This window comes from Alexandromys fortis, unplaced genomic scaffold (assembly GCF_014885135.2).
Source record: "Alexandromys fortis isolate MF-2015 unplaced genomic scaffold, M_Fortis_MF-2015_v1.1 scaffold_68, whole genome shotgun sequence".
Taxonomy (NCBI): Eukaryota; Metazoa; Chordata; class Mammalia; order Rodentia; family Cricetidae; genus Alexandromys; species Alexandromys fortis.
Genome location: NW_026067948.1, coordinates 5,697,747 through 5,710,163, shown reverse-complemented (window position 1 = coordinate 5,710,163; position 12,417 = coordinate 5,697,747). Strand labels below are relative to the sequence as shown.

Sequence of the window (12,417 nt, the reverse complement as noted above, 5' to 3'; positions counted from 1 at the left end):
TATGTAACTAATAAAACCAGAGAACAGGAAAGTAACTGCACAAGTTATGTGGACCAGAGTGGTCCAGTGAGAGCAGAAGCATGCAGCTGTCGGTAGGAGACCAAGGAGCTTCGTGTGCGGCTGCATAATGCAAAGACACCAAGAGACGTCTATAAACACGCGTGGATGTGTGCCACGGGTCCCGCTCCTTCACAGTCGCCCCGTCTCCGTTCTCCTAGACACCTATAACTGATATCGTTTTAAACAATGGAGCTTTCTCCCCACAAATGGAGCCCATCATTTCGGGCACTTCTTTCTAAGCCAACGAAACCCCCAGTTAATCTCTCCCAAATGTATGCGCATAGCTGCCGTGCCGTTCACAAACGAAGCTCTAACCTAAATGCTTCAAGTGAAATTCCAGGACAAAGCGCTGTTCAAAACCCAGATAATGCATTCCTTGGCTGACGCTAAATATAGTCTTCTCAAGATGACATACATTTTGACAATCATCAGCCTTACATGTCAAGAGTTCTAAAATAGCACAGATCCCATTTTAAGGAAAGCAGAAAAAAATTGCTCCTCCCTCAGCATCACTGCAAATCTATTAAACCTATTAAAGCCAGATCGCATCACACGCTGCTAGACGGAAAACTGGATTTTGTTGCAGTTTTTGCATTGGGCTAAGTCAACCGTTGCAGGTAAAATTCAAAATTGCACTCATTTCTCTTAATGATTCCTCAGAAGCATCAGGCAAGCGACAAAATACTAAGCTGGGCCTGAGGGTACAGGCCTGTAAGTCCAACAAGTGCAGGCTGAGACGGGAATCGCCGTCCCGCCTGCACTACAGAGTGAGTCCACGGCTAGCTTGGACAACCTAGTAAGATCCTGTCTAAAACAACTCAGTGGCAAGAGCACTTGCCTAGCAGGGACCAACTACATCAAACAGTCCGTTTATACTACAGCCCACTGCCAAACAAAACAAAAGACTTCAGGTAATTATGGACTTTCCCATACAAACACCCCAAAACAAACAAAAAAAAATCAGAGAGCAGTTTAACCTATAAAAGAATAATATTGGGGGAAAAATTATATAGTTCGCTCAATTTCGTATGACCAAGCCGGTCTGAAAATGTGAGTTCGTTTCATGGAGACGTATTCCTGCTGTTGCTTGCCCAATGGGCTCCTGTAGTATAAACTCATTAACAAAATCTGACTGATGAATGACACTCCGTCACTATTCTCAGAGAGCGGGTCAGTGGCGTCTTTTCTCTGCTTGCCTGTCTTTTTCCAAGGGCAGCCACTTTGTGAGGGCGGACCTTATGCTATTTTTACCACATTATCTACGCTCAATTCCTTCCCCACTTTGTGGCCTTAAAAATAAAATTCATGTCTCAAAACCACTGGGCAATCACCTAATCTCTCAACTTGATCCTATCTCTCTCTCTCATGCACATGTGTGTATGTATGTATGTATGTATGTTTGCATGTATATTACATATGTGCACACATTGCATTTGAACATCTCACAGTTTATTCACACGGTGTTTCCACTCCGATTTCTAGAGGTAGCAACTCAACCTCCAAGCATAATCCCAGTCTTGGCGATGGGAAGCAATTTGGAGACCCGGGATGGTAGACTATAAATCCCTCGTTTCCCAGTTTTCACAGGAACCTATGAGCAATTTCTTCAAAACCACAGCCACTGCTGGAGGAGACTGCGGCGGGCACGTGCTGGGCCACCGAGAACTCACCCGCTCGGACCCTGAGGGTCCCGGGCGGAGGAGTGGACACACACTCGGCTCCCCGGAACACTCTCCCCCAAACTCAGCCGTCCAGATTCCGATAAAACAGAAGACCCAAGGCCTGGCAAGGGACCAACCCGCAGCCGAGGCCGGCGGGGCAGAGCGCAGTGCTCCCCGCGGGCCCGGAGCCCCTCCGTGTTCACCCCACCCAGCCCTCCTACCCGCTTGTCGCCGGGGCGCCGCGCCGCTCCTCAAGCTCCGCGCTGCGCGTCCGGGTCTGCGCGCTCCCCACGCCGCTCCAGCCGCCTCGAGCCCTCTGGCCGCCGCGCGCCAGCAGCAAGTTTCCATAAAAGTCCTGGTGCGCAGCCGGCTCCCGCATTCCAGACGGGCCCAGCGCCCGCTGCAGCTGTTCCGGGACGCCAGGCCAGTCCCCAACCCCCACCGCCTCCGCAGCTCTTGGAGAGGGGTGGAGAGTCACCCAGAAAGGAGAGGGGCGGTGGCTGCCACTCCGGGCTGCCTCCTGGCAACCCGCCGGCGCGTCCCTGCCCCAGTACCCCATAAAAACTCACTTGGAACAGCTTCCTTCCCGCTTTCTACTGAATGGGGCGGCAGGGGGCCAACACTGTATTTGTTGCTCCTCTTTAACTCGGAAGCGCTAAGTGAAAAGGGCGCTTAGGTAGCGGGATGTGAGTCCACGCAACCGCTCACCTTTCCTTGGCTGAAACCAAACCACCTCTGCGCCTCCTCAGCACCCAAAAGCAGGGGTGTGTGAGCGCAGCACTGCGCAGGGAAACCACGTTTGATTGTGAAAGACTAGCCCAGCGGAGGCCTATTTGGTTAAGTAGAGGCCCTCGGGTCTTCAATGCATTAAAACAACAAACCAACAAGATGTTTGTGTCACACAAATAAAGGCCCCAGGTTCAACCCCCTCCAGCACTACACTAAAGAAAAACAATATTAACAGAAACAAGTTAGCCAGGAGGTGAAGGCAAGATAGGGCGTTCAAAACCTAGCCGGCACTATAGAGAGAGTTTGAGGACCGCCTGGGCTTCAAAAGGCCTTCTCTTGGAAATCCATAACGAATAGAAAAATGAGGCGGCGAGGTAGGTAACCTAGGGACAAAGGTAACCACTTCTGGTTCCGCCACTGTGCAGACCAAAGAACAGGTGATTCTGCCTTCTGTTTAGCTGTGTGCTCTGCGTCCCTCACCGCTCAGCTGGAGGGAAAACGCCGGAGGCCGCCAGGAGGAGCCTGCTCGCCCCTGCGCCTCCTTTCACTAGCCCCGTGTCTTCAGTTCGTGGGGCTCTCCCTGCCCTCTGCTCACTTAAGCTGCCCTTAGACCTTTCCTTGACTCTTCACCTCGCTTGGGCACACCCTTTGGCCCTCCATTTGAATGTTGCATCCTGCAGGAAGTCCCCCCCCCCCCACAACTCCCCAAGTCTCTTGTAGATGCTGCTGGTGTCTTTGACTCGCTGGGCACTTAAACTGTAATTGTATCTTTATTCTGAGATTTAAAGGATGAGATTTTGTATTTCTACCCAACAATCTCAGAGGAAGATATGGTGACCTTCAGCCATAAAATTATTTTTGTTGCTACTTCATAACTAATTTTGCTACTGTTAATGAATCATAATGTAAATATCTTTCTTTTGATGGTCTTAGGCAACCCCTGTGGAAGGGTCATTCGACCCCCAAAGTCGTCCTGACCCACACGTTGGGAAGCACTGTTCTACAGTGTTCTGCTGACAAATAAAACTACCCCGTGGCCCAGCAGGATTCTGTGTTTTATGGAGAGAATGGAAATTTTTGCATAATCAGATGAGGTTATTGGCACAGAATTTGTGGGAGAGACCACACATGGAGACAGGAAAGTGTAGTGAAGGACTGGTAACGACCTCTCTAGACCCCAACCATTTATTTTTTGCATGTGTGTGGCATGCATGCATGTATGTGTTGGTATGTGTGCGCACAAAGAGGCCAGAGAACCCCTCTCAGGAGTTGTCTGCTTAGGACGACCATCCACTTCCTTTTGAGACAGGGTCTCACTGGCCTGGAACTCACTAGTTACGTTTGACTGGCTGAGCATCCAGTGCCAGGACTGCCCTGTGTTCTATCCCTAGGCCCGACAGCCTTATGTGTCCCCACTGAGGATTGATCATGGGCCCTCAGGCTGGCAAGGCAATCACTTCTCTGAGACCGCTCCTCAGTCCTAGCAGCTCCTCCCCGAAAGGCCTAAAAGGCCCACTACCTCCTCTCACCGAATAGGACCCAGCACCCATACACAGTTTATATGGATGGAGAGGATGACATCACCACAGGAGGCAGATGTGACTATCTGGGGAGAGTTAGCTCACAGAGGGATCCTACCTAGTAAGTGCTAGGAAAAACAAGGAGGCTTGTGTGGGGGAAGCTCAGGACCCGAAGGGTGAAATAACAGGAGCGGAGGTGGGCAGGGCCAGACTACACAGGCGCTTTTGTGGGCATGGGACAGGTTTGATTTTACTCTAAGATAGGTGGCCACCAGTGGGCCAGAGACAAAGTGATGGCAGTGGTGGCTGCTGTGACCTGCTTGCAACGTATTTGTTTGGGCTCCAGAGTTGCAAATAGACAAATGGGGTGAGGGAGGAAGCAGGAGACAGATGCAGGGGTCCAGAGAATCAGGAGGAAGACACTGGAGTTTGGTGACTGGAAACTTGAGGTGTGTCTCAGGTTGAACTGGTGGGCCTCTGAACAGACTGATTCCAGATAGGAAGAGAGGGCATGGTGTCTCTGCACAGTCATAGAGACCCTAACTCAGACACTGGGTTTCTAGTAATGTCAAATTTAGATGTCAAAACTTAACCTACCCTGATCTCCACCCTCTGTAGTCTTCTACATTTAACTGGGTGGCTTACAGTTTCAGAGGAAGTGGTCTGAGACACTGCGCATGGCTTGAGCATATATGAGTGACACATTCCTCCAACAAGGACACAGCTACTCCAACAAAGCCACACCTCCTAATAGTGCCACTCCCTATGAGCTGATGGGGCCAATTACATTCAGACTACCACACCCAAGATTTGCAAATATGTATATGGACTCCTGTTATATTTAGCACACATCAACTGGGTCTGTTCTCACTCTGTATCAGTTATAGTCTAGGGTACTGGGGTTCAAACCTTAAGTGTACTGGGTGCTCTAACGTTGAGCTATACCTTTAGCCTCTGTCCAACTTAGACACACAACAATAGATATAGAAACACAGCTGAAGCTTTGAAATGAATTGGTAATGGCAAATAGCTTATGTGACTTAACCATCAAGCCTGGAGAATACAAACGTAAAATCCTGGGTACAGACATCAAGCTAGAGCGGCTCCAGCCACTGCCCTTGTACTGCTAAAGGCTTTCTCTCTTTAAAGTAAGGGATGTAATTGACTGTCTAGTGCCAAACAACCCTGAAAGCACACATACAGGTAACCTTATATGGACTGAGCAGGTTGTATTTATGAGCATATATATGAATATACAAATACACATATGCGTGCACTAACAAGTGGTGAGAAAGGAGGACCATGACTCTGAAGGGAGGGGAAGGGGTGTATGGGAGGGTTTGCGGGGGGGGGGGGCGGGCAGGAAGGGAAGGGGAAAAGTTACAATTAAAACTGAGTTTCAAAAGCAGACCATGACAACAAGCAAGGCATGCTGGGCATGGGGCATGTGCAGTCAGACACCTATAGCCTGGTCTACATAATGAGTTCTAGGCTAGCCTGGGCTACATAGTGATACCCTGTCAAAAAGGAAAAAGTTAGGGACTTGTAGGGTGTAGGATATACATTGGTGGGGCACATGCTTAGCAAGTGAGAGACCCTGAGTGCGCGTGCGTGTGTGTGCAGGTCAAAGGACAACGTTCAGGAGTAGAGGCTCTACGTTCAGGAGTAGAAGGTTCTAGGGAACAAACTCGGTTTGTCAGACCTGAATGGCAAGTGCTTTTTTTTACCAGACAAGCCATCTCTCGGGCTCAGTTGTTCAGCCAGCATGAGGATCCTGAATGATCCTGCCTCCTGGTAATTGGACTGCGCAGCGTTCTCCCACACTGGGTCAGGGTTGGCGCCCAGCAGAGTCTAGGCACTGCCAAGGCTGGGAGATGCCAGTGGGCAAAGTGCTTGCCACACTCGCCCGACCACTGGGGCTGGGATCCCCGGAAGTTGTAAGGAGCCAAACTCAGTAGGGCATGGGTCTGTTATCCCAGTGCACACCTAGGGCAGGACGAAGAGAAGCACTGGAAGGTACGAGCCAGCTAACCTGTGAATAAGGAAACCGGTTCTGCCTCAAAGTGGAAGGTGAGGACGGCAGCCGACGCTGTCCTGACTTCCACACATGCGCCGTGGGCTGGTCCGTGCTTGCGCGAGCATGCGTACACCCTGTCCCAAACACTGCCTATCACACAAATACTGCCTTTCACCGTTCTTTCCTTGAATTACACTAGAGAAGTAGCCACTTCTGTGTTCTAAAACACCCAGGAAACTGCTGAGAGCTCAGTCCATAAGGAATGATGTCCCCTGCGGACAGTCAGCAATGGACAGGCCTCCTGACAGCAGGGCCGAGTCAGCCGATCCCCCAGCCTTCGGACTATTTTGTGTTGCTATCACAGACACCTGATACGGGGTAACATTTTTAAATTTATTTGGCTCATAACTCTGGGAACTTGGTTGACACTGGCATGGATGTGAGGACCCCCTGCTGTACCACAGGGTGGCTTGCAGAACAGGTAGTCCTGTATGTTCCTTTAGAGCTCTCAGGGAAGTAACCCACGCTGACCAAGCCTATCAGCAGCACTGACCGCCCAGAGGGCGGGGCCTGACCCCCGGAGGGCGGAGCCTGACCCCCCGGAGGGCGGGGCCTGACCCCCGGAGGGTGGGGCCTGGCCGCCCAGAGGGCGGGGCCGCACAACCTCACTGATTTCCATGAGGCCCATCACCACCTGAAGGGTCCATCAATCACTTCAACAGTGCCACGTGAGAAGCTTCCAGCACACGAACCTCTGAGGAGCACGGCAGGCAAATGCACATCCGTTATCCCCAGTTGAGCCTTTGGTTTCCTGCAACCTTAGACCTTGATTCAGAAGCAGCAGGCCGGACATCCATTGGGGTCCACCAACCCTCAAAGCAGCGACTGTGAGTTGGTGTTAAACTGTGTGACACTCCTCACACAGCTGTGACAAGTGCCTACTGGGAGGCAAGCTGAGGCTCTGGGAGCTGAACATCACCTGAACCCAGGAATTTGCAACAGGCCTTGGTCAACACATAAGACCCTGTATCAAAAATAATGAAGCGGCAGAGGGAAGATGAACGCTTTGTCACCTGCTCCTGCCATGTAAGGGCTGCGCCTTTTTAGGCTCCATCATCTTAAGAAGGTTTAGCAGCATCGGCAAGGCTGTAGGACCCGCTCTTCCCCAGCGCTGCGCATGGCAAAGCGGCTCTGTGTTCAAGTATCACCGTGTTGTTTCAAACAGCAAATTACCAAGCTCTGAAACTTCCTATATATAAATGTGCCTGTGGAGGCTTCCGGTGACATGAGGGCAGTTAGAAGCGGGATGCTGAGGTGATGTTTGATGGCGCAGTTACTCTGCTGCGGCTTTTAAGTAAAGGATGAAAAGCGCCATCAGGAAGGCGGGCTCTTTCTCTTTGCTGTCCTGGAATCCAGCGCTTCTTTGCCCGAATGATGGTTACTGCAGGCTTTTTACTGTTTTGATGTACGGAAAAGCCAAAGAACCTGAATAGCCCCAAAATGTGTACAGCAGGATCAGAGACCGCAGAGAAGAGCAAGGGAACAAAGGGCAAGAAATGGCAGCTGCCAGTCAAGCTGGTGGGACAAAGGGGTATACTGCATGACCCACGGAAGCCTCCAAGGCCCCGGGATGAAGAGGCGATAGAGAGGCAGGGGAGGAGCATCAGAGATTTTTCTGTTTCTAGTGTGGTTTTTATTCTGTTTGGTTTATTGGGGAGGGTTTTTTTTTTTAATTCTTGCTTTTGTTTGCTTACTTTGTTTTCTTTCATGGGGGGGATGCAACAGGGATGAAAGGGGCTATGGGGGGGCAGGGAGGTGAACAGAATTGGGGCACATGATGTGAAACCCCCAAAGATTCCATAAAGGAGTTAAAAAATATTAAAGACAACAGGAACTATGAAGAAAACACTGCAGAAAAAAAAAAAAAGATGTCAAAAGTTGAGTCCGAGCCACAGGGAAGACAGCACAGAGACAAAAGTTCGTGAAGGGGAGGCCCACAAAGGGAAGGGCTGGGCAGAGGCAGACGAATGAGCAGCCACCAAGATCACAGCTAGAGATGTAACCTGGAGTAATGACAGACATGGCGAGGCCCGTGGAGGGGCTTCAACACACGTCACAGGTCTGCGAGATGTGTGCACCTTTAATCCCAGCACTCGGGAGTCAGAGGCAGGCAGATCTCTGGGAGTTCCAAGACAGCCACTGCTACACAGGGAAACCCTGTCTCAAAACAAAAACAATAACAAAGGAAAACAACACAACAAAACAAAAAAGAATTCTGTAAGATTTTTCAAGTGCCAAGACCTTAAGTTTAGCCAGGAGAACCAAGAGGACACACGAGCTGACAAAGGCTAAGCCAGATGATCACACGAGGAACCAAGTGAGCCCTCAGAGCCAGCGCAGAACTGGCCCTCACCATGCACCTCCGTGTACTCTTGTGTGACCTGGTCACCAAATAATATATTTCAGTTCATATACTTCACAAGTTAAACAGAACAGGAATCCCGGTGCTTGGGAGGTAGAGGCAAGAGAATCCGGGGTTTAAAGCCAGCTTGTGCTACATAAGACTCCCTTAGGCACACCGAAGAACCTTAACAATCCAGGAGCAGGGTGAGGAGCTCCTGGTGGAGCGCTTGCCTAAGATGCTGAGACCTGGGTTTGGTCTCCTGCCCTGGAAACAGACTCACTGACGGTGAGGGATGGTGCAGTCATACCAGCCCGGGAGCTTACACTCTTGATGGCTTTGTTCATTGAAATGTTTTAAGTAAAACATGATGCTGGGACTTTATCCATAGCAATACTACTTTATTTCCATGTTAGCACATACAGACATTTGGTAATATGTTATACTTGACTTCAGTGCTCCCAGAGTCCTGTTTCAGCCTCCAGATGTGGACTATGTCCAAGGGCAGCCTACCGAGGCCACCGTGGCCTCACAGTTGTATCAAACGTTACCTAAGGCAGCTAGTACATCACTAAGACACCGTCACGTTTTTATTTGGCCAGAACTGACATGTTCATCCTAGCGCCTGCACGGGACCAGTGCTGCTGGCTTCTCCCGCGGTGGTTTACTCTTACACAGACGAATGAGTCCAGTTCCTACACTGAAGAATCAGATGTGCTGACATCAGCCAGGGATCACATGTCCATTTACCACAGGTTATATAAACTCTATGTCTCACATACATATTTGGTTAAAAAATTCACAGATTTCAACTTAGCCTAATCCTTACAGTCAGTTTGAAATTATAGTCCAGTTAATTTCTGAGTCCATGTTCACACTGAAGGCAAAAACGAGTTCTGACATAACTTACAGTTCTGATGGTGACAGGCCACAGGGGGCTCACCGCCACTTCCTCAGCCTTGCTTTGCTCTCTCGTTCCTAGGCCAACTGCAGGGACTGAAGTAGAAATCACTCATCTTAAAGCAAGGAGACATTGTAAATACATTTTTATACCCAGTTAACTCCACAAGTCAATGATCACAGTGAACAGATACAAACGATAAGTATTCCTCCAGGAGACAGATACAGGTCTTTGGAGCCGACTTTAACAGAACAGAAAACTTTCTTGAACATATTTTTAACCTCCAGCAAGGAATGACGACCCTTTTAGCTGAACAAGAACAGAGAGAAACAAAGGAAAATAAATCAACTGAATGTTTCCTCTTTCTTTCTGGAAGGTTTTTCTTGGGATTCACTCCGTCCTCTTACGTAGCATGTGGAGGAACGGCAGGTGGCCTTCAGTTAATGCCATGAGTCCTATTAACTGCCCCCCCCAGCTCTAGCTTAGTCTGGTCTTTTATTTTTATTTTGTAAAGCATCACTACTCTGTTTAATTTTAAGGCAAATGAAAACTGGTGTGTATATATCTCAAGTATTTTCAATAGTTAAGTCAGAGATGTTCTGTTTAAAAAGACATTTTCCTTTAAAAAGTTAACCCCCCCCCACCATTATCCCCCCAAAGAGTTTTCTCCTATTTTTATTACCAGCAAATCTTGCGAGGTCATTATCATCTCTTTTGTCAAAGGCCACAAAGGAAGTGTCTGGTGAGTGTACCTGGTAATGAGCTCACCAGAAACTAATCAACTTTAAGTACTGCAGTTGGACAAACCAACCCTTTCTTTTCAGTTTTTGAGTCAGGGTTTCTCTGTGTAGTCCTGGCTGGCCTCAAACTCACAAAGACCACCTGCCTCTACCTCCTGAGTGCTGGGGTTAAAGGCATGCACTGCCGCCTCCCAGCCAAACCAAGCCCCTCTTGAAGATGGGCATTTATTGTTTTTAATTGAAATTAAAAGCAGGAAGAAATCAAACGCTTTTTGGAAAGGCCATCCGCCCACAATGATCTCACATTGTAGCAGCGCTGTTGCTACAGAGGACAAGTCTTCCAACAGTATTTCCCCCCGAAACAAAGGTCCCTTACAGTTCTATTTATAAAACCTCAGCACAAAACATCTAGCTCTCCAGTGAGTTAACTAATACAATCCATAACTGTCTTGCTTATGCGGCAACCGGAATGTGTAGGCATGTGCACGGGGTCACTCACATCTGCTGACATCTCAGAAGGTAGATACAGCTAAAGTAAGTACAAAGGGAAGCAGGGCAGAATGCATTTGGTACTCGTCATTGGTGAGCATCACAAACAGGGAATTAGGGGAGTAAAAAGTGATGCAGAAGGTGGCAAGGCGCTGAAAGCCTAGACACGCAAATGGCACAAGTCAAACTTTACAAGTTATGATTACTGCACATAACTATGATGGATATATAAAGGCTTAAAAAAGTTATACTTATTTTTTATCTTTTCTTATCATTAACCTTAATCTAGGCACTTTAATCTAAAAATGCATTTTTAAAGAACGCATTTCAGATCTTTCTGTATAACTCACTCTGAAAACGAACGCAGCCCACTCTAGGACTTCAAGCCAACAAACTGATCCAATGAGCAAGTGGACCTGATCTTACAGCAAAACTCATGAGGTCTGAACATGTATAATCTGCTTTGCCACTTGTTCATATGTTTCTCTTAAGGACACAAAATATATTCCCATATCATTGAAAATATTTGTGTTCAATTTCTGAGAGGAAAAGGCCTTTAAAACACAAGCTCAGAGAACTAGTATTTTTAAAACGTGGGCATAAGTTGGCACTCTTCCAGTGTGCTCCGCTCTCTGTGGGGAATTAAGTTTGCTTTGTGGACAGAGAAAGAAGTTATTTGATTCTACCAGGTTTAACACCTTAAGTTCATAGTTTCATTTAAAAGAGGATAATTATTCATTTTTTTCTTTGTAAATAGGTTATAATTTTAAATTTAATATTCACCTAAGGGAAATTGTTCCAATTTATAAAAAGCTAAAAGTCCTTGGGTGCATTACAACTCAGCGGACAACAGTGTGTCCTCTGGACACGAAGGCGGTCGGTCCTCCACAAGCTGCATTCTGTGGACTGCTGGCCTCCTCCATTTTAGTTCTGTACACCAATCCCCAGGGGTTACAATTCCCTTGACTCAAATACAAAGCAAATATACAAGCAATAAGGCAAACAGCACAGCCAAACACCACTACTGCCTACATTTGACTAAACTAAGAAGTAACTTGATAGTTAAGAACACGCTTCAGGCAAAGTTAGATATGTTGACACTAGAAGTCATAAACTCCTGCACACGTGAACCACAGTGGTCTTGGGCTAGTGGATTTTCAGGGTGCAAAGCATTGAGGCATACTTTGAGAACGACAATGTGGAGACAATTAGTGAACCCCTATGTATTGGCTGCAGTTCAAGCAACAGCCACAACTTATGCAATGTTTCACAACTCAAATTATTACCTAAAGATTATGAGTCGCCCGGGACATATCACACGTGGGCTCGATGACAGAATCTCTGCAGAAGTCCAGTGCAACACCCAGTCTTTGAGACTTTCTTTCTCCCTCCCTGAGTCCGCAGCATCAACTGTGGATCCTGAGGCACACCTCACAACCGGACCGTGCTCACACCTCTTCTGTACTCACTGTACTTTGGCTTCTAACAGCGGGGTGGGCACAGCATGGCAGTGTCCACTAGTACAAGCGGTGGCATGCCTCAGCGCATCCGCGCCCAGACAGGCAACTAGCAGTTCTGTGCGGCGGATGAGCAAGTGCATCAGGTCCTCCGCCAAGGCGTCTATGCTCGAATAGCGCACCTTCTCAAAGTCAAAGATGTCTTTGAGAAAGAAAAGAACTTGATTCTGAAAAATGAATATACAAGAAATTGGTATTTATTAAACCACAATTTGTTACATCCATGAATTGCTAATACTGAAACAGACACCTCATGGGCAAAGAACACTGAACAAATTATTTGATCTTTTTGATTGTTGTTTTCTATGTCTGCAAAATTTGGGCAAATACTACTTGTCCTGTTTTTCATTTGTTTGTCTTTTTCTCCCCCCCCCCCGCCCCA

General features: G+C 48.0%; 2 protein-coding genes across 4 annotated transcripts in view; both read right to left on the bottom strand.

The window, feature by feature from the left end:
• Nexn (nexilin F-actin binding protein) overlaps positions 1-2,188 on the bottom strand; it is a 30,161-nt gene extending 27,973 nt beyond the window's left edge. Inside the window, exon 1 of one of the 3 annotated variants that reach the window (XM_050149524.1) lies at positions 1,943-2,188. In XM_050149524.1, the coding sequence (XP_050005481.1) occupies positions 1,943-2,100 (158 nt within the window). In that variant the 5' untranslated portion in view covers positions 2,101-2,188. The remainder of the gene's footprint in view (positions 1-1,942) is intronic. The other 2 variants (XM_050149525.1, XM_050149526.1) reach the window with 2 other exon arrangements.
• A 6,586-nt stretch (positions 2,189-8,774) lies between these two features.
• Miga1 (mitoguardin 1) overlaps positions 8,775-12,417 on the bottom strand; it is a 46,264-nt gene continuing 42,621 nt past the window's right edge. The window contains exon 17 of the mRNA XM_050149485.1: positions 8,775-12,202. Coding sequence (XP_050005442.1) covers positions 11,984-12,202 — 219 coding nt within the window. The 3' untranslated portion in view covers positions 8,775-11,983. The remainder of the gene's footprint in view (positions 12,203-12,417) is intronic.